Here is a 24,810-nt window from a genome sequence, read left to right as displayed (position 1 = left end):
TGTCCACCAGCTACCACCCTCAAACGGACGGCCAAACCGAGCGCCTGAACCAAACGCTCAAACAGTATCTGCGATGTTTTGTGGACCAGGGCAGGGAAGAATGGGTCGACTTGCTATGGGTTGCAGAGATAGCCTATAACAACGCCACTCACAGCTCCACACAGTCATCTCCGTTCTATAGCAACTATGGCCAACATCCCAGGTTCTTGCCATTTCTGCATCCGTTCAGAGAGGACAGGATTCCCGCCACAGCGGACAGGGTGGCACACATAAAAGACACGTTGATGCGCTCAAGGGCTGTCCTAATGGAGGCCAAGAGAAAATACAAGGCTGCGGCAGACAGGAAGAGAAGGCCCGGGCCACTGTACCGCACTGGAGACTACGTCTGGATATCCACAAGAAACATGAGGTTTCGAAAGAACAGTGTGTTCCATCCCAAGTACATGGGCCCCTATCGAATTACCAAGTGTATGGGTCCCGTGAACGTGAAGGTGTGCTTGCCCCAGTCATTGCGGATACACCCTGTCTTTCATGTATCATTGCTCAAACCAGCACCCTCCAAGCCGTCTGGGACACCTAGGCCGGTATGCGTGGAGTCGGAGGTGGAGTATGAAGTGTCGGGCATACGGGCGTCCAAATGGCGCAGGGGGAAGCTGTGGTACCTGGTTGCGTGGAAAGGCTATGGCCCGGAGGAGCAATCATGGGAACCGGCTGAAGGGGTTCATGCTCCGCGCTTGGTCTCCTTGTTCCATCGGCGTTTTCCTGCCAGCGCTGGACCCGTGGGGAGCCGCTGAGAGGGAGGATGTACCGTCAAGAATTCCTGTCATGCGAGGGGAGGAAAACGGTAACCAGCGAAAACGAACTACATCTCCCAGGATGCTTAGCGGTTGAGAGGTTATGTAAACAGGAGAGCTGTTACATAACTCAAGGAAAACACGCCCTTATGTAAACAGGAGAGCTGTTACATAACTCAAAGAAAACACGCCCTTATGTAAACAGGAGAGCTGTTACATAACTCAAAGAAAACACGCCCTATAAAGGGAGGAACCGGGAGGTACAACGCTGTCGGATATTGTGTTTACACCGACGTACCTGCTTCGTGAAGAGCAGTGTTCCGGAGTGGTGCTCCAGAAAGGCAAGAACGGAGGTAGGTCGAGTCGTTACTCCCTGGGCCGTGTCTTGCCCCATCGTCACCTGTGAAGGACCCGGAAGCTCTACCGGTCAACCATTGAGCTTCGCTTTTTGACTCGGCTGAGTCAAAGCGCAGTGGCGCTTTTGCTGGTTGGAGTCGTAACTCCCAGCCCGACCAGAGATACAGGGACTGCCAGCTGTAACGCACACCAGGAGGTGTTTGCCGCGTTACAGACTCGGAAGTCCACAGGATCGATCGAGCGGCTGCTCTCGGTTCAGTCTTCTTGCTTTTGATTGGGGTATCGGTGACGCATCACCAGGTGGTGACTCCGCGTCCCGGTGCAGTCTGAGGAAGAGGTTGAGCGGCTGCTCCCTTCAGGTAGAGATCCCGGCTGGGTATTTCCCTGACTCCTCGATTCTCCCCAACACTCTTCGTGCCCCTCACAGCCTACCGATTGGCATTGTCGGCCATTTCATTTCTGCCCTCTGTTGGCATACGCCGGGATCGGCGTATATGCAGAGGACGGTTAGGACCATCCGTGCTGTGGGCTGGTAACGTACTTAGCCTGGAGGATTCCAGTGACTATAACTTTTGTTTATTCTTTGTATCATTTTTGCCTTCATTAAAATAACTAACCCTTCACAAGTGGTTGCGTCCTCATTACCGTGTCTGTTAAACGATCCTGAGACGTTCAGGGCGTTACAATTAGTTTGTAGACTTAACTTTAGGTTTATTTTCCATCAGATATCAGATTTCACATGCCACACTATTTTATAGTAACATATTCACTGGTCACATTCATGGAATTGAAATCTCCATGCTGCTGCAGCACTCCACAAACATATTGGTACTAGATATAAATCTCCACCACAGTCGTATGAACAACTACATAACTCTGCATTATCCTCTTTACAGGAGATTCTTTGTATCCAACCCACAACAAAGTAAACATGCTTTACCTCATTCTAGCTCCTTCTAAAAAGATAGGCACATAGTCTTCAATTCAGCTAAACTGGGATGGTTGTTGATCACCTTCAAAACCAGTAAGGATTTCAAGACATGCAGCGCTAACATAAACAATTATAAGCCATATATCATCTCTTTCTAGTTACCATCAGCAACTCCTTCTGGACTCACAGAAGATCTTATAAAGTAATTGGAACAAAAATACCCATAATTTATGGTCACTCTATCCACAGTAAGTAAGAAAACATTAAAACAACAAAGGTAGAGGGATTGAGAAAATCTGTACCTGAAATAAATCACCTGGAAATCTTGTATCCTCAACATATGACAATGATGGCCAACAAATGCTGGTGATGGCCACCAAACACCAGAGAAGACTACAATATACAAGAAATGTCCATCATATGCCAGGAATGGCCAACATCATGACAAAAATGACCACCATCTTCTCAACTATTGTTACCATAATGGCAGGAACACCACTATAATGCTAGAGATGACAGCAAAGGGACTTGGTGGCCCAATGTGCAAAGAAGACCCTAACATGCTATAGCTAGTGCCTTGTAATGCAGTGGATAGTCCTCATGGCAGGAAGTCCACCATAAGACTGTAGAGTTGCCTTTACTCCCCAGCGATGACCAGCAGCATGCCTTAAATGGTTAGCCTCATATCAGGGATCATCATCAAAATACCACTGATGACAACAAGGTTGACAGCATTGGAAACTATGATGATAGGTGGAGCAGTATAATTTTGGCTCACCCTTACATGTCATAAATACGCAATATATGTGTCCTAACGTTAGTAATGCAAAGAGTTGCACTCAAACTCAGTAGTGAAGTGTGTTCACTGTAGAACTAGGAATCACATACACTGCGTGCCTTAACTTTAACAAAATATCGGCTTTAGAGACTTAATAAAAACCACCCTTACACTATTAAAATGTATTTACTTTAGAAACAAAAATTATTTATACAAACGTGTGAATTAATGTTTTCGCATTGGTATTCATAATGTAGTTCATAGTCACACTTTTATTTGTGCATTCAACATTATTTCACATTTACTGGAATGTAACATGAATTTAATTGTGAATCTAATGTACAGGCATTTCTTATTCAATTGTGGTTGTATGTGCACACGCATATTAAGTGTGCACCTTTGAATTAATAGGGTAAGTTAGCATGATTATGTCTGTATGTCTTTCTACATATAATTCTGTGTTCATTTCTACTAGTGTGACTTTTCCCTTGCAGATACGTTCACATGATTTGTTAGTTTGAGAATAGATATAACATTGCACTAGTGATAGAGAGCCTGAGAAGAAGACCATGACAAAGAACATGGAGTGCCAGAGCGATAACTGACCATTTCTATTCATTAAAAAGCTTTGAGGAGTCACAGGTAACCAAGGAGAATAACATTCCTAGGTTTGGTCTGGGGAATTGCACAAATGTTGCAGCTCACAACGGGAGAATGGAAAGGACATTGCAGCTCTTTATGATGTCATCAATGGGTGTTACCAAGATGATGCTTGTTTTTTTTTTTTTGTTAAACCTTCTTATTGGATTTCATCAGCATGCACGTCATACAGTAAGCACACTTCATACTTGACTGCTGTAGTATTATAATCATCATCAACAGTGTCATGACAGTGAGCAGCGAGACAATTGAGCAAGTAATTAATCTGTCACACTATGGAGGGAGGCCTCCCAAACCCCGCCGCAGAAGCTGCCGGGAGGGAACACGAAAGCGGTCGTTGGTAAGGTTACCCCGTATGACAGTCTCTAGTTCATAGTCCCCTGCGAGAGGTTTTAGCAAATGGCAATACAGGTTCCAAAATTAACTTGGGGGTCTGTAACTCAGGGAGTGAGGGGCCGGGGGAATGGGGGTGGGCTTGGGGTCGCTTAAGGCAGGGGTAAGTGTATTGGAGCTCCGTGCCATTCCTTCACCTGTGGGCCCTTTTCCCCATCCTGTTCAATATCGTCTGTCCGGGATGGTGGCCCGGTTAGTGGGCTGGAGTAGCAGGGTGGGTGGAATGGAGGGACGTGGACGGATTAACATGCGCTTGGTCCAGGTGCCACCTGGGTGTCTAGCTGGGCCTCTGCGCCACTAGCGTGTGTTTGCTTAAATTCATGTAAGAGCATCGCCCACCATTCTAGTGAAATGGGATGCCGTCGTATGCCACGAGCTTCCTCCTGACGGATGAGGTCTTCTTCAGCTGCGGCCCATTTCTTCACCGCCCCCCACCATGCCGCTATTGGGGGACTCTCTGGTGCGTGCCAGTGCATTGCCACACTAGGTTTCGCTAGTAGCACGGCCAGCAGAGCGAATTTGGTCTCAACTTTCTTTCGTTTATTGCGTTTAAAGATGCCTAGAGTGCATGCCTCCCATGTGTGAAAAACTGTTAGGCCTGTGACTGTTTGTAGGGTGGTGCGCACTGTCGTTCATAGGGTTTGTATCCCGGAGCATGTCCAAAACATGTGTATAAAGTGAGCATCCGGATTGTGGCAGCTGGGGCATTCAAAGTGGGATGACTGGTAAAAGCGCTTAAGCCGCGCCGGCGTGAGGTAAGCGCGGTGTAAGACGTTAAACTGGACATTTTTTAATCTTTGGTTGCGGGATACTTTTTTGTGGTGGTCTAGAGCGGTCAGCCACTCTATATCATGGAGGTTGCGGCCGAAGTCCTCCTCCCAGCGGAGCCGTAGTCGTGTCAGTGGCACGCGTGTTAGTTCCATGATGGATTTATAGATCCATGTGATATGGTGTCTGCCCGCCCCCATATCTTATAGTGTGTGCAATACCGGGTGTGGCGTGGGTTCCCCGTCCCCCAGGTCCCAGATCCATCTGCAGTCCGCCACTATCTGCCTGTGTAGTAGGAATTGGCCGGCAGGAAGCCTGCTTCCTTTGGCCAAGTCTATGAACGGGAGCAGTTGTTCGTCGGAGAATAGGGCTTCGGTTTCGGTGAGCAAGTGTTCGGTCCAAATCCAAAGCTCTCCCGTAGTGTAGAATTCATGCCCTTTAGGGAGTCCCGCCAATGGTAATAGAGGGGAATATAACGGGGTTCCCTTGGACATGCGGTGAATCCGCATGGTACAGGTTCTGGCCGTTTTGACTAATAATGGATGCGCCAGGTTGGGTTTGGTACCCAGAAGGAGCATTCAGGTCAGCTCCGGGACTGATATCTTTCCGGCCTGTGCTACCGTTTCCCCTAGGTTGCAGCGCGCTGTCCAGAGTGATAGCCACTGTAGTTGCGCCGCTAAAAAATAGGCTTCGAATGATGGGGCGCCCATCCCGCCCTCGTTGCACGGCAGCTGCAGGGTTGACAGAGCCACTCTGCGTCGGCCCCTCCCCCAGATCAGGGGGATTAGTAATGAATTGAGCTCTTGGAAGAAGGTCCGCTGTGGGATAACTGGGATATTAGTAAAGTAGTAAAGAAGCCGGGAAACCATGATCATTTTGGATAAGGCTACCCTCCCGATGGGAGCCAGAGTGTGGCTTAGGCTAACACACGGGTACTCCTAGTCCGGCCCGCGGTCCAGCGGCGGCCCGGCGAGCCTTTCTTGGCGGCCCGCGAACCTTGCAGACACCGTACTGGTGGTTTTTTTTTTTTTACAGTGTCCGCAAACACAGACTCTGCTCTGTGGGGGCCGGGCGATTCAAGTGATAGTCTGAGTGGAGTTGCAGGGGCGCTAAGAAGAGGTGAAATACAACAAAGCCTCGTTATCAAGCAAATGGTCTCTTAAAGACCTGTGAAGTACTCTGGTGTGGCTGTGTGTGTGCCCGGGAAGGGAAGCTGCGTCAGCTGCCACACAAGGGGGGAGGTGGGGGTTAGGTGACAAAGAATGACAGAGGACAGCAGGGTGTGAGAGTCGGGTGAGGTGACCGAGGGTGACAGGGCAGTAGGGAGAGACCGAGACAAATAGAGATAGAGACAGACAGACTGGGACAGACTGACAGAGACAGAAATAGATCGAGGCAGAGACAGATAGAGGCAGGGGCAGACAGACTGACAGATGCAGAGACAGAGGCAGAGACAGGGACAGACAGAGGCAGAGACAGGGACAGACAGAGGCAGAAACAGAGACAGATAGAGGCAGAGATAGACAGAGATAGATACAGAGAGAGATAGATACAGACAGAGATAGATACAGACAGAGATAGATACAGACAGAGATAGATACAGACAGAGATAGATACAGACAGAGATAGATACAGACAGAGATAGATACAGACAGAGATAGATACAGACAGAGATAGATACAGACAGAGATAGATACAGACAGAGATAGATACAGACAGAGATAGATACAGACAGAGATAGATACAGACAGAGATAGATACAGACAGAGATAGATAGATACAGAGATACAGACAGAGATACAGACAGAGATACAGACAGAGATACAGACAGAGATACAGACAGAGATACAGACAGAGATACAGACAGAGATACAGACAGAGACCGGGACAGATAGAGACAGGGACGGGGCAGACAGAGACAGGGACGGGGCAGACAGAGACAGGGACGGGGCAGACAGAGACAGGGACTGGGCAGACAGAGACAGGGACGGGGCAGACAGAGACAGGGACGGGGCAGACAGAGACAGGGACGGGGCAGACAGAGACAGGGACGGGGCAGACCGAGGAAGAGAGACAGGGACAAACTGAGGCAGGGACAGACAGAGACAGATAGAGGTAGAGACCGGGACAGACAGATGGAGAGGGAAACAGAGAGGGAGGCAGAGGGAGACGGAGTGGGAGGGAGGGTGACAGAGGGAGGGAGGGAGACAGAGGGAGGGAGACGGGAAGTGGGAGGGAGAGGGATGGAGGGAGACAGAGGGAGGGAGGCAGAGGGGGAGACAGAGGGGAGAACGAGAGGGAGGGACAGTGGGAGTGATAGACAGAGGGAGGGAGACGGAGGGAGAGAGACGGAAGGAGACACAGGGAGGGAGAGAGACATCGGGAGGGAGACAGAGGGAGGGAGACAGAGGGAGGGAGACCGACAGAGAGATATGTGTATGCCGGGTCCGGTGGCTCAGTGGACGAAGGCGTCCGCTGCAGGGGCCTGTGTTCCACCTCATGGTCACAGGTTTTTTTTGATGCTCTAGCCCTGCCCCCTCCCCAATGACCCCGCCCCCACGGTGCGGCCCTCGGCCACAAACCACACTGTAAATTTGGCCCGAGAGAAAGTTTGTGAGTACCCATGGGCTAACACTTATTTCCCTATCCCTAAAAGACCCTAGACTGAGCTTATGAAATGCTGACACCTTCTACAACTTCCCTCATTTTTAGGTCTCGGCTAGCGAAGGCTGCGCTTGCGCAGTCTCGCTCGCGAGATATAATGACTTGGAGAAGAGGGGCTTGAACCTGCCCCTCTTCTCTCCTCTTCTCCATTGGCTGGCCTCTTGAATGCTGGCCAGCCATTGGAGAAGAGGTTTGTCACTCCGAACAGGCCCCGTACTTTTCGGATTCAGGGGCGTGTTTTTCGATGGGCGTGTTTAAACGCCCCGAATCCGAAAACACGCCCCGAATCCGAAAATGCCGCTGCCTTTCTCCGAGGCATTTCTGCTTTCACCTCGGAGAAAGGCAGTGGTGTGCTTGTTCTTTGTGGATACAAGGGTGACTCTCCGGTTCCACAAGTCGAAATGGAGAGGCAGGGCAAACGCATTATTCATTGGGAATAAATAAACTAATCTGCTGTGCCATTAAGACTGTTAGCATCGGAGACTAATTCACGCAAACACCGTACAGCGAACAGTTTACCTACGATTGCCATTTTGTGCCTCCGCGTCATTACCATGAAGAATGTGTTTGCTGTACATCGCGAGCCTCATGGTAAGCGTCATCTGCTGGGTCATGTTAATAAAAAATGAAAGTGAAACTCATTTCGGCCGCGAACATAAAAGCTGTCTGAGTGTGTATAAAAAGTATGGGCCTTTCATCCTTGATACAGTGGACATGGGGTCGGCAATGTGGTTTAAAATGCATGTTAAGTCAGGACGGAGGCTTCGGATTATTGCTTCTCTTTCTTTGACTTGATTAAACTCTTTTACTTAATTAAACACAGCAGCCAATCAACATAAACAGAAAACGTAACTACATTTCCCATGAGTTTTCGTGACCCTCGTATTACTCCATCAATCGTGATCCATCTGACCATGTAAGACATCATGTGACTTTTGTGTGCGCGCGAGGGTAGGGTATTTTTTATTTTTTTTCTCCATATTTATATAGCGCGACCTCGACCCCAAGGTATTGGAGCGCTTTACATAGCACCGTATTTACATTACACATTCAGGCACGAAGAGATTGTGATTTGCCCCTTCTCCCTTCCCCCCACTGTCCTCTTGTGGAAGCAGGTCTAAAACTCACGGTTCCTCCCAAAAGCAACGCGAGACGGTTTAACCCCGACAATTAACACGTGGCTTCGTGCTTGGTTACTACCGTGCGTCTGTCATATAAATAACTGCTGTTCAGACCCTGCGTGCAAGCGGTAAGCAGGGTAAATATATCCACCAAATTTGTTAAAGAAAGAGTGCCGGTACCGGAAGCTCTGCTCTGAACCACACACACCTTGGTAGTCTCAAATCCACCTCACGGCTTTTTCATACACATCATAAGAGACTCCTTGCCCCCTTTCCACACTCTTGCAACTTCCTCCTGTCTCCCTTTGTGACACGTTTGCCATTACCCTCTTCGCCCGACTTTCCGATCTGCGTGCTTCTCTTCTAATGCACTCAAATATCTAATGGGAAAAAATAAATACTGCCCCTCCTCCCCCAGCACGACCACAAACTACAATAGGAGGAGCCTGCTCCGCTCAGGACATCCTCGGACAAATGACGATTGTTTGCGGGAGGCCAAAGAGAGGCCTTTATCTCTCACCGGGAAGCTGCAATCCCCAGGAAACCCGAGCATGCCCAGGTCTTAAGCCATGGAGCTGGCGCCAGCAAAGAGCCCAAAAGAATGGCGATCAGGTTCCCTAAAGAAAGGCGTCCCTGCCACAGGCACTCAATAGGGTAGTGGTGCTCGGACAGTGAGAGAGGTGAGGCACCTAGGCTGCTGCACAGAGCCTCGAAGGGGAGGCTGGCCGCCCAGCGGGAGCCCGCAGCATGCTCCATGTGAGTGGCTCTGTGTGTGTGGGTGGCTTTGTGTGTGTGGCTCTGTGTGTGGGTGCAAATGCAATAGGTCTCGCATTTGAGAGTGATTAAGCTATTGACATTGTAAATAACAATGGCGTTTCTTTAAATGTTTTAAAAACAAAAACATAAACAAAAATTATGTCATGAGCAATGCCAATAGCTCTAACTTTAACAATGCCGAGACCATTGCATTGTAAATGCTTGTTCTGTTTTGCTGGGTTTTCCAAACTTTTGAGATTCTTTCAGACTTAACCATCCTCATTAGTATTAGATTCTAAATTAGAATACTTTAGAATGTACTCATGTTTAGGAGAGAAGACCGAAGTCTCTTCTCTGAGCATCAGATTTTGCTGTTAATTCTTTGTAATGATGTGACTGAACTTCTAGTTTGTCTCATACTGATGTGCATGAACGTCTTTAGGAGGTTTAGCTATCCAGTTGTTATCTTGTACCTTTACAGTATGGTATTGAGATTGATTTACATTAACCTGACTGCTAATTTGCAATAAAACATTTTAACTTTGTTTACTGATTCCTGGTCCTTACTGTGTAGCCACATGGTTTGCCTTGTTAATTATGTGTGTTTGAACAAGTGCTAACTCCTATCGCCTCTCAGACGACAAAAAGACCCATGAGATAACTAATGGTAAAAGGCTTGGCCCAGCGCTGGAAAACTGGCATGACCACTATAAGGTTCAGAGTATCACACTCCCAATAGTCCAATGAATGATTCTATGAGATTGGCTGTGCCCCCAGCACTAATATGCCAAGTAGGGCCACCATAAAGTGCAATGTGGTCTACATTGCCACTCCAGGGATTCACACAGTCATGCTAAGCATGGCACCATAAGCGTGATCCCAGTATTCTAGTAATCACCCAAGTGTTGGACTCAGCCCTCTCTGCAGGGCCACCCCCAAACGTATTGCCTTTACCCTCCACATTTGTGCTGAATTGTATTTTGTTGGTCTTAGGATCCTGTGCTCTTTAAAACTGCTAACCAGTGCTAAAGAGCTTTTGCTTTCTCCCCTAAACATGGTTTAATTGGCTTATACCCAATTGGTATATTTAATTTACCTACAAGTCCCTTGTAGAGTGGTATACTATAAAGCCAAGCTTTGTAAACTAAAAGCTGCCAATGGGCCTGCAGCACTTATAGAGCCATCCACTTAAGTAGCACCTTAAGACATGTCCCACGCCTGCCACTGAAATCTGAATGTAGTTTTAGACTGCCATGTCGACTTGGCATTGAAATCCCCTTGCCAAGCATTACACCCAGCTTTTATTACTTCTACGTTACCCCTGAGGTAGGCCCTTGGTAGCCGATAGGGCAGGGTGCTGTGTAAATAAAGGGTAGGACATGAGCTTTTAAGTTTTAGATGTCCTGGTAGTAAACAAACTCCTAAGCTCGTTTTTCAGTACTGTATGGCCTACCCCTCCCATAGGCTAACATTGGGGATTTCTTATTACATTTAATAAGCTCAAATTTTCCATTGAAAGTAGGCGGCTCTGCCATATTTGCTATCTTTTGAATTGTAATGACAACCCTGATTTAATTGTAAAGTTCGGTTTTTGGTTACAATTTTGAAAATGCCACTCTTAGAAAGTTGGCAATATTCTGCCCTTAGTCCTTCTGTGACAAGAGCCTGTCTTGGATCACATGACTGGGTTTAGCTGACAGGCTTTATGGATTACTTCTCGACAGTCGCACATTAGACGGGTTATGCGTGCCTCAATGGCTCATCTGCTGGCAGGAGGGGGGTGGAGCTGAGCACAGCCCCACTTGCAACTGAATAGCCTGTGCTCTGCCTTCACACAAAGAGTCTAACATCCCCACTCTATCACTGCAGCGAGATTGGAGCCTGGGCAGGGGAGGCAGGAAATTCCATGCACTTCAAAGCCACTGTCTAGAAGTTTCTCCCACCTTCCAGAAGGAGGGCAACAGGGTATAAACATAGGACCTCCGAGACCTACTCCTCAGTACACTTCTGGACCTGTGGATACTCTACCAGGAAGGACGACTGATGTGCTGATGGAAGGACTGCCACTCTACTAGACTGCTGCCCAGAGGAACTACTGCCCTGCTGGATTGCTGCCCCGATGCCTGGGTTCAAAGACTGGATCGTCATGTGTCCCAGGGTCTTCAGAGTGCCTCACAAAGGCTAGTTTGTTGGCCTCCTGTTCATAGCCATATGGATACAAGACTCCCTCCATCTTGAACCCATACCTGGACCCAGCTTTAGTGAGTCCTGACCCTCCAAGTGGTGCCTCTACTCTACAGTCCTGGACCCTTGGAAGTGCTCCTAAAGGTGCCAGATAGACAACAATCCAAAAGTGAGGACTTTTCTTGGCTACAAAATGCTGTTGAGAACCAGGAGGATTCTAGGATCGACCTGCTCTCCTATCCAGCCAAGGTGCATCGCCTGTTGGATTGACTCAACAGCTCTTCAGCGGTCCTTTGCTAAGGGGGCATCCAGCCTCGGGGAACTGTCTTCGGCTACAGCCTGTGCCTAATCCGGCTGGAAATTTTCAACTTCCATTTCAGAGTCCTATTGTAGAAATCTTCATCTTCAACCTAAGGCTACCTGACATCAAAGCTCCCTCTTTGGACACTTACTGCAGCTTTGGCTCGCTGAACTTTACCTTCTCAGACACTTTCTCTCATAATTTTTCTAAGTCCGAAGGTAAGCACTGGCTGAGCCCAATCCACTTCTGAAAAGAGCTCCAGTGAAGTCTGCATATTTTTTTACTTTGACCCGATTTCGCTCAACTACATGTCCACAGTTGGCGCTTTGATCTTTTAGGTGATACTTTTTACTAAAAACTTTGCAAATTCTTGACTCCAGTTCTACTAATTGCATCTTTGTTGTTTTGGTGTCAAATAATTTTTTTAAATGTACTCTATTTTTCTAAATTGTTGTGGGATTTTCTTTCTGATGTGTTTTCACTTTATAACTGTTTGTGTGCTGCTTAAATACTTTACACATTGCTTGTAAGTTAAGCCTCACTGCTTTTTGTGCTAAGCTACCCAGGGTAAGCACAGGTTAATTGTGTGACTTTTTGTGGTTTACCTGGACAGGGATTGTGGCTGTTGCTTGACCAGTGCTCATAGCCCCGTCAACCAACAACCCACGTTCTCACACGGAGTAGGCCAGGGTTGGCTCCAGCATGACAAGGTATCATGCACTGAATGTGCAGGAGCAGAACCATTCCCTGTGAAAGGGCATACAACCATGGGCTACGTCAGAGAGACAGGAATGATCAAATGCGGGTATGGTAATATGATAGGTCTTAAAAAAAGAGATGTGGAAACACTGTTTCATGTTGACAGTACAGTTCTTTGGCTTTTAATCCTCTCCATAGCATCCTTTGCAGCAAGTCAGTCAGCCAGCGACCCATGCAATTTTGTTAAGATGCAGTTTTGTTCACACCTTTGTGAAAGAGGTTATTTACTCAAGTTTTTTTATACTAAAGTCTTAAGGTCACTGACCCTCGAAATACATTGTGGTGCTGTCCATAGAGAAGTGTGGAGAAGTATAAACTATTACTGAATTAAATATTGTCTACCACCATCTGTCTTCAGGCCCAGTTGACCATGCAGTCTGAGATGGCAAAGAAGGAGGAAGTTGCAGAGCAACAGAGACAAAAGATCTTGGAGTTGGAAGCAATGACACAGCATATTGAAATGGCTTTACAGACAGAAATCCAAGCAAGATTGGAAGAAGAGAAGATGCGAGTGGCACAGGCAAGGTAGTTCACATTTGTTTTTTTCATTCCTATTACAGAGAAGATTCTATCATAAGTATACCAAGTGAGAAACCTCAATTCTCACAGACAGGTTGTCGATAGTACAGTGCATAAAGCGACTTATGGTCACTCCTTGCTCGTGATCGGAAGCCTTTCTTGTCTATCTCAGTTTAGTGGCGTTCCTTTCTTTTCTGTCTTACTTCTGAGGCATCATTTTTTGCTGTCAATAAATCAATTTCTGTCAGATAGCATAACAAAATCTATCAAAAAATACAAAAAAGTTAATACAAAAGCTTTAAATAATAAAATCATCAGTTTTGAAAATCAAGCAATTAAAACTTAATACAAAATCGGAATTAGGACTCAAATATCATCCTCTCCCTCACCAAGGAACCCTAAATCACCAGGCGCAATTTCCAAGAAGGGATGAAAGATTTTTTTGAAAATTCTTTTTATTGGCATTTGATAATATAAACGTACATTCATCATGTTTCGCATAAATGACTGTAAAATATAAGGAGCAACGTAGACCATCGTTGATATAGAGAGTACGTTTACATCTTGGCTAGAGTGGATGCGGTCTGTGTTGTAGCTGGTCTTTGCCGGTTAAAAAGAAAAACTGGGGGGAGAACTGAACTGGAATGTGCCATGGGGTTCTTAGTGTTTGGGTCAGGCGTATACTGTGGGTCCGTTATTGCCTACTCTATCGTGCAGCTACTATTCGCCTAGGAGGGAGTGGGTGTGCGGGCTGATGTGGAGGGCCGTTGAGTGTTCCTGCCGGGCGAGGATGGACCCGACGGGTCTAGAGGTAGCGCGGAAAGTTGTGGAGGGGAATCTCCTACCCTGGGAGCTTGTACAGTGTGAGGCTGTGTGGTGTCGGGGGTATGTGAGTCGGTGACCGGGATCTCCGGGGTCTGGGATTGTCTGAATTGGTGCAACAGGAGCGCCCATTCTAGGGAGATTGGGACTTTTTTGGGGAATTCTATCGCTCTCTCCCACTCGCTATCATGAAATGGTCGCCCCGCTTCCTCCTCCCAGAGGGCCCGTAGAGATCCCAGTAGTGGGGGTGTCAGTTCTCTAATCGATTTGTATAGCCATGTGGTGAGATGGCGACCCGATCCCATGCGTAAGATTGTGTGGAGAACTGGGTGTGTGAGAGGTTCCCCTAATGTGAGGTCGGAGTATGGTCGGTAGCAGCTGAGGAGTTGGCGGTGAAGCAAGAACTGTCCTGGGGGTAGGTCATAATCGTCCATAAGCTGCCGGTATGGCCGGAGCTGTCCCTCTTCAAACAGTGTCTCTGCCTCGGCGATGTCTCTAGACGTCCATTCCCGAAGCATGGCAGATGTAAAGAACCCCCCGTGTCTGGGCCAGCCAACTAGTGGTAGTAATGGTGTGTATGGGGGGCAGTCTGGCGTCATGCGATGTATACGCTGAACGCATTTCCGGGCTATGTCTACTTGTAGAGGGTAGGTTCGCGCAGGGCGGGATCCTGGTATAAGTAGGCGACGCAACTCCGGCAACCCGCGACCGTACTTGTTTTGAGTGTGTATCTGTCTGCCGTCCAATACGAGAGCCACTGGAGCTGCGATGCTAGAAAGTAGGCTTCAAATGATGGCGCGCCGAACCCCCCTTGTATTGTGGGTAACTTCAGCTTTGCTAGCGCAATCCTATGCTGCCCTTTACCCCATATTAAAGAACTGAGGAGTGTGTCCAAGTCCTTGAAGAAGGAGCGAGGCGGGATTACTGGGAGGTTAGTGAAATAATATAAAAGCCGCGGGACCAGTATCATCTTTGCCAGAGCTACCCGGCCGATCGGGGCCAACGGGAGACTCCGCCAGAACCCAATGGAGGATCGTAACCCTGCGAGCGCCCTACAGTGGTTACCCTCGTAGAGGTCGACTGGGAAGTGATATAAACGAATCCCGAGGTATCGGGGGCCATCTGCCGCCCAATGTATTTTCCGGTCCCCGATCCAGACATCCTGAGAGGGGGCGTCCGGGTGGAGGGGGTATACCATCGACTTGTCCCAGTTCACTTTCAAGCCCGAGGCCTCTGTGAACTCCATCAGAGCGGTCTCGAGTATGGTGAGATCCGCTGTCACATCTCGCAGGTATATGAGGAGGTCGTCTGCGTACATGGATACGCAGTGCGTAACGTCCGCTACTGGAATACCCCAGGCTTGCCCGTCCCGGCGGAGCCGGATAGCCAAGGGTTCCACTGCGAGCACGAACAATAAAGGTGTACCCCTGTGTATTGCAAATTCCGGGAAGATGTAGCGGCCGAGACGGACCCGAGATGCAAGGTCGGTGTAGAGCAGGCGAGTGTAAGCTAAGAGCGTGGGACCCAGTCCCGCCCGTCCGAGGACGGCAAAGAGGAACTGCCATGTTAGGGTGTCAAACGCCTTCTCAAGGTCCAGAATTACACGCCGCCCGAGGGAAGCGATCGCCCAGTTGATCCTGGATGTGAAAGAGGCGCCGGATATTGTGAGAAGTATTCCTTCCCGGGACAAAACCACATTGGTCAGGATGGACCAGCGGGCGTATGATTTGTGAGTATCTGTCTGCTAAGATTTTTCCCAGGATTTTGCAGTCCGCCGTAAGTAGTGTGGGGCGATAGGAGGCTAGGAGTTGGGGATCCCGGTCGGGTTTCGGGAATGTCACGATCACCGACGCTCTCATGGAACTAGGCAGTTCACCGATTCCGAGTGCCGAGTCCAGCACTGCTGATAAGCGGGGAGTCAGCAGAGGGGCAAAGGTGGCGTAGTATTCGAGTGGAAACCGGTCCGGGCCTGGGGCCTTACCACGGGCCAGGGCTCGTATCGCGCTTGTAATCTCAGTGGCTTGTATCTTTGCATCCAACCCCTTCCTGTCTTCAGCAGAGATCTGGGGGAGGGAGAGAGGGTCTAGAAAGTGGTCGACAGCCCCTGGATCAGGAGATGAGGGGACAGTGTAGACCGCCGAGTAATGTTGGTAAAAAGCCTAGAGGATCTCATCCTGGGATTGCACCAAGGTGCCCTGGGAATTTATGATCGCAGTGATGGGCCGGACTTCAGCATCTTGTTTGGCAAGCCATGCCAAGAGTGTGCCCGTTTTATCACGGTCCTTGTGCATTCGGGTTGCATAAGACTGAAAATTGTGACGTTGAAGATCCATACACGCCTCTTGGTATGCCGATTTGGCTTGGGCGACTTGGGTCGCCGTCACCACCGACTGATCTGCGGCTTTTGTGGCCGTGGCCAGTCGTTGTTCCGCCTTCTCTAGGGCTTGCTCTAAGGTATGTCTTATGCCGACCCTCTGCCTGATACATTCCCCGCGAGCTACCACCTTGAAGCCGTCCCACTCGACCAGGGTCGATGATGCAGTCCGGCATTATGAGTAAAGTAATCCGAAATGCTGCTATGGTGGTCGTGTGTGAAAACCTAGTCTGTGAGGCATTCCCGTGTTAATCGCCATGTGGGGACAGGGGAGTGCGGGGGTCTCCACTGGAGACTAAGAAGGTGTGCATCGTGATCTGAAACAACTCTACCCAAATAATCCGAGTGGCATATTTGTGGAAGGAGCGTTGTGGTGCATAGGAATCGGTCAAGTCGAACTCGCAGGTTGTGTGGGATGGAGTGAAAAGAGTAAATACGGGTCTGTGGGTGGTATCTCCATGCGTCTGTGAGCGACCAGTGTGCGACCCATGCTTTAAATCGCTCGATTTGTCTGTTGGTGGAGGAGTGCGGGAGTGGGGGATGCGATCGATCCAATCTCGGATCAAGGATACAGTTATAGTCCCCGCCTAGTTTCCAGGGTACATGCGTGAATTGGGCTGAAGAGTTTGTGAGTCGGTCCCAGAATTTGTCCTGATCGACATTCGGGGCGTATACAATTCCCAAGAGGACAGCCCTCCCATCTAAAAGTCCCTCCAGTAGGGCGAATCTGCCGTCGTCGTCCACCACCCGTCTAAGTTCCCGGAATGGGGTTCCCGGGCGGATCCATATTAGTGCCCCCGGGCAAACGATGAGTATGTCGTGGCGCAGATAAGTCCGCGCCATTTTACTCGAAGCTTGCCCACTTCGGTTGAGTTAAGGTGGGTTTCCTGTAGGCAGAGGATGGACGCTTTCTGTCGCTTCGCATAGGCATATATCGCATAGCGCTTACGTGGGGTGTGTAGACCGCGTGTATTGAGCATAAGTATGTTAATGTTTGTGTTGTTCGTCAGCTGTGCCATGAGTAGTGGGGTCTGTGTGTGGGTCGGGTGAAGTGCCCGCAGGGCAGGTTGTTTAGTGGTCTCCTAGGGATACGCCGCGCCCGGGGGGAGTAGGCAGGTGGGGGGTCTGTCCAAGCAGACAGTCTGTGACATGAGGCCCCATGGCAGGGTGGGACATGTTTGAACCGGGATATTAACAATGCATGGGGGTGCGGGAAACTGTCCCAATACTTAGGACTCATCGTGTAGGAAACGGTGTGTCCAAACTTCCTCCCGTAACACGAGGGGGGGATAACTGCTCTATGTGATAGGGGGTGAGGGCGTGCAAGTGCGAGGCCACCCGTTGAGTGGGCATGTAGAAGGGGCAATGTGCGTCGTATGCAGGGTGTCGGCCCCTGTGTGTGAGACAATGTGCGTGAAGTGAACGTCACATATAAGGATATTGTGCGGCAGTCTGTATGCCTGAGCCACTTCAGAGCGAGGTAGGAGAGATCAGTCCGTCCAGCAGCTCATCCGCAGTTTGCGGGGTGGTGTGGGGGAGTGCCGCCAGGTCTGCTCCCGAGATGGTGCCATCGCTGTCGTTTTCGCCGTCTGATGAGAACATATGTGGGGGTCGGTCTATAGGCTCCGAGGGTCGTGGGGAGCGTAAGTCAATAGCTGCTTGCACAGCCTCTTGTCTCTCTCGCATTATTTGTTCAAGGTCGGGCGAGTCATGAGAGCCACTCGTTGGTCTGGGCTCGGTGTTACGGATCTTCTTGGGGCGTTTCCGGGTGCGGAAAGTTTTGAGAGGGGAGCCCCTTTGGGGATGAGGGTTAGGCGCTCACGGGCAGTGCTGGTCTGCCCAGTCTTGTGCTGCTTCAACGGATGTGAAGAAGAGGGAGGCCCCGTTGTGGAGGATCTTTAGGCGGGCTGGGAAAAGCAGAGCGTATTGAATCTGATTGTCTCATAGTCTCCGCTTTACGTCCAGGAAGGAGGATCTCTGCTGTTGTACTGCTCGGGCATAGTCCAGGAAGATCATTATTTGGTTGTTTTCCACCCGTAGTGGTGCCGCCATTCGCGCCGCCCGGAGTACCGCGTCCCGATCCCGGAAGTGCAAGAACTTATCTAGGAGTGGCCGAGGCGCCGCTCCAGGCGGGGGCCTCTGGGCCGGCACTCTGTGAGCTCGCTCTATGGAGAAAAAGGCTGTGCGGTCTGAGGACGGGGTGAAAGATTTCAGCCATGTGTCCATATAGTCTATGGGGTTTCCTCTCTTGATGCCCTCCGGTAGTCCCAGCACTCGGATGTTGCAGCGTCTCGAGCGACCTTCCAAATCGTTCGCGCGCTCCTCCACTGCGGTTAGACGGGTGAGGACCCCTTGGAGCGTCGTCTGGTGTTCTTTCAGCATTGGCTGTATTTCCACTAGCGTCCGTTCTTCTGTGCGCACCCGGTCAGCTAGTTTACGGTGATCATCACGGAGAAGGTTGACATCTGTCGCCAGGGTACCAAGGCGCTCCTCCATAGACAGACAGGACAACTCGATGGCGGCTAGGACCTTATCCAGTTTGTCCGAGATTGATAGGTCTGTGGGGGACGCTGTACCGGGGGTCCAGGTCGAGGTTTTTGGCATGTTCTCCGGGGCTGTCTCCGGGACCGTATGGTGTTGCGCAGGCCTTGATTTCCCCATCTTGGCTTCACGTGAGGTGGATGGGCCAGCGTGGTCGGTCAGGTCTCAGGAGCCCGCAGTGGTGCCAGGGGTCCGCGAAGGGCGCGGTGGTAGAGGATGACGAGAGAGCGGCACCGGAGAACAGCGGCCCGGGCCGGTATTCTGGGTCTCCCTCCGCAGGCCGGGCACAGGAGCCACCGATGTCAGACCTCAGGAGCCACCCGCACGGCGCCCCCAGCCGCAGAACACCCACACAGGGATCACGTCTGTCTCCGATGCCGCGGATGGGAACTCTCTTGCGGCGTCCGCGTATTCTGGGGGCGCACTCCACCGGGCTCGAGAGTACTCCACTCTGTTGCCGCGTAGATCAAGTCCCCTCCGAGAGCCCCCGACAAAGGCGAGACCCCCACAATCCCTCAGGGTGTAGTCGACGAGGCCTGGTCGTGTGTGGTGGGGGAGCGCGGGTTCAAGTCACGCTTCGTGTCTCCTTGTATGACCACTGTGCCCGGTGTCTGGGGCGCCCCCTTCAAGGTGTAGGGCTCATCACCACCTCGCGCCGGTGCGGCCCGTCGCGCCGGCACTCTCCGATCACCGAGGCACCCCGGAGGCACCAGGGGGCTCCCAGGCAGTCCGCAGTGGGTAGACGGCGGGTATGACAAGCGGGGGCGCACCAACCCCCCCCCGGATGCCGCTGAGGCGGTCGTCGCTGTGTCAGTCCTGAATGTAGAGGCCTCACTGGTAGTGTCTGCCCGGCGGCCATGTTAAGGTCAGGCAGGCCTCGTGGGGGAAGGTCGAGATACCCCCAGGTCGCGTTGATCCCGCCGGGTCCCAGCGCTTCCCCCTCAGCCTCCCCGGGAGCCGGTCATCAGGTGTATCTGGGGCTCTTGTTGGCAGCGTCCGGATCTGCTCCCGGCTTACAGCAGGCACTCAGTGTCCAAGATGGCGGGTCCGCCCGGGACGGCAATGTTCCCCCGCTTCGCGGCGTCCCGTCTTGGTGTCCCCGGGTCTGCTCCCAGCTCTTCTCGGTTAGGTAGCCGTACAGGGACAGCGCGATGCGCCGCTGTCCTCGACGTCTCTCCCCACACCGTCCCCGTCTCGCTCACGGGAGTCTCGGCGCCATCTTAGGTCCTGGGCTGCGGCGTTGTTGAGTCCTTCCAGGTAAAGCCTCGTTCCTGAGGCTCAGGACACAATCAGGCGTCCCACTGCATCTCACCACCATTCAGGCATATTCCGGTGCTCTCTGAGCCGTCGAGCACCCTCTACGACGCTCCGTAGCGCTGCAGAGAGGTGCCCAAGCGCGGAGCCTCAGCTATGCATGACCGCCATCGTGGCTAGCTTAGCCACGCCCCCCCAAGAAGGGATGAAAGATGTCGCAACCTGGATGAGGAGCAGCTGCCTGAAGCTCAACTCAGAGAAAACAGAAGTCCTCATCATCGGCTCCACCCCCTCCGCATGGGACAACACCTGCTGGCCCCCTGCCCTCGGAAACCCACCCCACCCCACCGGACCACACAGGCAACCTCCGCATCATACTAGACTCTTCTCTCACCCTGAACCTCCAGATCACTGCTGTGTCCTCCACATGCTTCAACACCCTCCGCATACTTCGCAAGACCTTCAAATGGATCCCCCCCCCCCGACTCTAGGAAGACCATCACCCACGCACTAATCACCAGCAGACTGGACTACGGAAATGCTCTCTACACTTGAATCAGCAAAAAACTCCTCCGCAAACTCCAGACTATCCAGAACGCCACAGTCCCTCTTATCCTCAACATCCCACTACATGACCAAATCACCCAACACCTCTGCAACGTCCACTGGCTCCACGCCAAAAAAAAAAAATAACTTTCAAACTGCTCACACACGCCTACAAAGCCCTCCATAACACCAGAACCCAATACCTCAACAAACTACTCTCCTTCCGTGCCCCCAAGATAAACCTCTGCTCTGCCGAACTCGCCCTAGCTACATTACCTCGTATCTACAGGGCCAGAGTGGGTGCAGATCCTTCTCCTACCTCGCAGCCAAGAACTGGAATGAACTTCCCCCTCGCATCCGACGAAGCCCGACACTGCACAAGTTCAGAAAGGACCTTAAGACCTGGCTCTCTGAATGACCAACGGAGCTGCTCGCACCCTCCTCTCCAATGCCTTAAGACCCTCACTGGTAAATAGTGCGCTCTATAACCCCTTTTGAGTGATTGAGATACGTTGTTATTCCAACTCAGATTTTTCAGTCTTGTGAGCCATGCAGCATTGAAGAATTAGGAGGCAGAAAAAACTATGCAAAAACAGTGGCAGTTTTACATATTCTAAATGCATTTGCATGGTTTGATAATCGGAGAGAGTGGCATTAGGGGGCAATCCATCTTGCTCTGTATTTTCGGTATGCAATAGAGACGAATAATAATGTTCTTTGGATTCATCTATACTATAGTACAAAGGGCATAATTCTGACCTACTGATTCAAGTGACCGAGAGAATGTCTAAGTTGTTAAAGGAAGAACTCCATGCCTAAATTTCAGATAGTGTTCTTGAAAATGGGGGATGGATGTTATCTAAAAACTCCTAGTAAATAACTACATATTTATGGAGTATAAAAACCTGTATCTGACTACTAACAGATACAGATGATTCAGTTTGCTCCATGTAAAAGCCCCAGAACCTCTCCTTCACCATGATGGCTAATGTTGACCGAATCGAAGAGGGGGGTGTCAATAATCGCTCAAATTCAGGTCAGTCAGACACCTCTTTACATAACTCAACCAGGAAAACCATATGAGCCATGAATTGACTTAGAATGTCACTAAGTGTCTCGATACGGGGCATGATCTTCAATGCTCCAAATAGCAACCATTAATAAAAAGAAGAAATAATATGGGAGCCAAAATGCAACCATTACAAACTCCTTTATTGATGCTACATTTTTCAGTGAGTTCATTGTTAGAGCCACATCTGACCGGTGTGGTAAATATTTAAATTACCTGTACTATTTTTTATGCGGAAAAGTCTAGTAAGAATAACTCAGTCAAAATAAGAGGCAGAATCCGTGGTATTAGAGGTTCTGAAAAGGGCTTTATTCCTTACAAAGGAATTATGGTTCGAACCAGGCAATCTTATTCCATCATCACGAAGGTTCAGGAAGGGATAGGCAATACATTATTGACAAGTAACAATATATATATGAAAAGCATTGCATTAAGACAGATGCAGGAGGCGTAACAGCTGATAATACAGATAAGAATACACATACGTAATGAAAATGGGCGTAACAACAGGCGTATACTAGAAACGTCATTTAAAATGATGTCACAAGTGGGTGGATCCATAAGAGAATCCTGCAGTGTCAGCAGAAATGTTTGGCAGAGATGCGCGCGCAGCCGCATGACGTGTGATTGACGTGCAACTGGAGGGTGAAGGGAAATTGACATTTAGCTCTACATGTGGAGACAGAAGTCTTGGGGGGGTCAGGTCAACCTAATCCCAAATCGTATCTAATATCTTTGTTTAAGGAACTGTTTTATCCAAAAGGAAAGGTCTCTCGGACGGAATCTATTCTATACTGACTGTTAGTGCATGTACAAGCGTCTATGTGTCTACATGAGATGCGAGGGGGCAGGAATCTTCCATGGTAACAGGGGCTATGAATTACTTGCATAAAGACAGCGAGGCCGGGCCCTTTGCTCGGTAGCTGGAAGGATGTTTACCTAAAACTACTAGACAGGAATGCATTGGATAAGGAGCGGAGCAGATAACTTGAAGGCTGAATACAGTTTTTGGCAGGCAACAGGCCGCGTCAGGCACCGTTAGCCGCGCAGGGAGTAGGACAAAGTTCAGGGATACGGATGCAGGTCCAGGCTGGAGCATTTCAGAGGTAGAAGCAGGAAAAGGCTTGATGGCAGAATTCAGGGCCTACTCGCCTGAACTGTAAAACTAGAAAAGTGAACCATATAAAGTCGGTGGCCAATCATACTTAGGAATGGAATATTCGACCCATTCATGGCGGATCTGAAAGAGGACATGTTGGCGTTGGACGCACATGTATTTGCGTCTTCATAGCTGGAACTGGAGGGAACATACATGTACTTGTAGCATGTACATGGAGTCGTTGGGGTCTAAGATAGGGGACACAATTGACCATAAAAATTCATATTTCCTCATTCCCTCCTTGTCCCCTACGGACCCTTATGAAATATCCATCTTCATCAATCCATCAATCTGTTCATATAGCATCATTTGTTCTTCTTTCTTCTTCCGGGATCTTGAATGAAAATTCGAAGCCGGGATACACGATGTGGCACACAGACCACAAATCGCTGGCCCACATTGTAGACACAAGCAGCAACTGAATAGAATGAGAAAGCCAATACCTAGGAAGGATAGGATCCTCCATCCCCAGGCTGACAACACGCTCCAGAACCAACCGGACCAAGTCCAGGTGCCTGGATTCTGGTGTATCTGGCTTACGATCTTATGAAGTCGAGTTATGGCTTTATATACTGACGGCGCGTTTTCTGGTATGAAAACACAGCAACTTGATCCGATGACCCTACAAGCTCCGCCCCTATCGGCCAGGATGACGTCAAGGACAAGACGATTTTGAAGAACAACAATCCGCATCGCAGACTGCTCCTCTGTTAAGTTGCCTAAGGCGGAAGTAGTTTCATTCACTACTGCTTCAAGGGTTCTAGTTAATCTACGTATAAGCTCACTATTAGTGACTGTACCTATGTAGGGAAAGAAACCTTTATTGAAATCTGTTTATTGCTCCCATGCTGTTTCGGTGTAGTCGACAATCGGGAGATCTCTCTGCTGTCTATTGTGTACTAAATGGGTATTCCTATGGTAATCAGGCGGGGCTAGGAAAACAGGTGGCAGAAGGAATGCAACGTAACAGGTACCATCCCAATCTAGGGGTAGGCGTATGTATGCGGTGTGACCACAGATGAAGTAGGAGTGACGAGAAGCTCTAAATGTAGACTTGCCTTTATCACTGAATTCTATTACAGTGGTACATTTACTATGGCCCATGTGTATTGAACCATTCTTTCTTACACATAATTCGCCTCTAACTGGAAATACTGACATAGCGGGCAAGATTGGTGTAGCTTCGGATTCAACATTCAGGATCATGAGGTTAAGTGTAAAGTTACCTAATCCATATACTTCATTTTCTAGATCAGTTCCTGTTCTTTTGGGAAGTCCCTCCTTGTTAGGGTAGCAGACTTTAAGTAAAACTAGGTTCAGGTTTCCCCAAACCCAATTATCTTGATAAACTACTGAATTTGAATCTAGGGAATTAATCAAACTAAACCATGCTCCACAGGAGCCATTGTGTGTGAATGGATACGGAAAGAGGGGCAGAACTCCCTTGTATTTCTGATAGGGAGGGAGTCGGCCACATATCCAACAATTTGTAGCATTGCTGGTCTGATGAGAATGATGTAACATACTAATGAACGTGTTGTTGCGCAGCGCGAACCTATAGGACAACTCATGCGGGGGTAATTCGCTAAAAGAATGTTCGGCAGTAGCATTGAAAGCGCGCTTGGAAATAGGGTAATACATGTGTAATAATATACTGGCAATGATAATCAGAAGACTTAGAAAAAACATAATTAACAATGTCACTATGCAGTGACTACGAAGTGATTTACAGTACGCATGTTTCTTGAGCTGTTTCTGTCTATTTCTCTCTCTATTTCGGTCTAGAGGATACATGTCAGAGACAAATTCAACCGATTCACCTTGGAGAGGACTTAAACAATCAAATTGTCTGACTTGCTAGACCTTAGTTTCAGTTTATAATTTTCTTTTTCTGTCTTGTCAACCAGGGGGAGTTTTGAGTCAGTCTGTGAGGGAATGCAGGGCTGATAATTCAAGTCGGATGATAGTCCATTAAATTTTTTGATATGGCTCGAGTGCAACCACCCTTTACGTCCCTCAATCTTCACAGCTGTCCTTGTGGTCAATAAGACGAGTTTAGG

At 49.4% G+C, this 24,810-nt stretch overlaps 1 protein-coding gene across 1 annotated transcript in view; it reads left to right on the top strand.

Moving 5' to 3' along the window:
- LOC146854897 (differentially expressed in FDCP 6 homolog) overlaps positions 1-24,810 on the top strand; it is a 354,648-nt gene that overhangs the window by 252,214 nt on the left and 77,624 nt on the right. The window contains exon 9 of the mRNA XM_085652318.1: positions 12,825-12,991. Within this exon, the coding sequence (XP_085508444.1) occupies positions 12,825-12,991 (167 nt within the window). The remainder of the gene's footprint in view (positions 1-12,824; positions 12,992-24,810) is intronic.

This window comes from Triturus cristatus, chromosome 4_1 (assembly GCF_964204655.1).
Source record: "Triturus cristatus chromosome 4_1, aTriCri1.1, whole genome shotgun sequence".
NCBI classification, from domain to species: Eukaryota; Metazoa; Chordata; class Amphibia; order Caudata; family Salamandridae; genus Triturus; species Triturus cristatus.
Note: the sequence above shows the minus strand (reverse complement) of the source record. Positions and strands in the feature narration are given on the sequence as shown.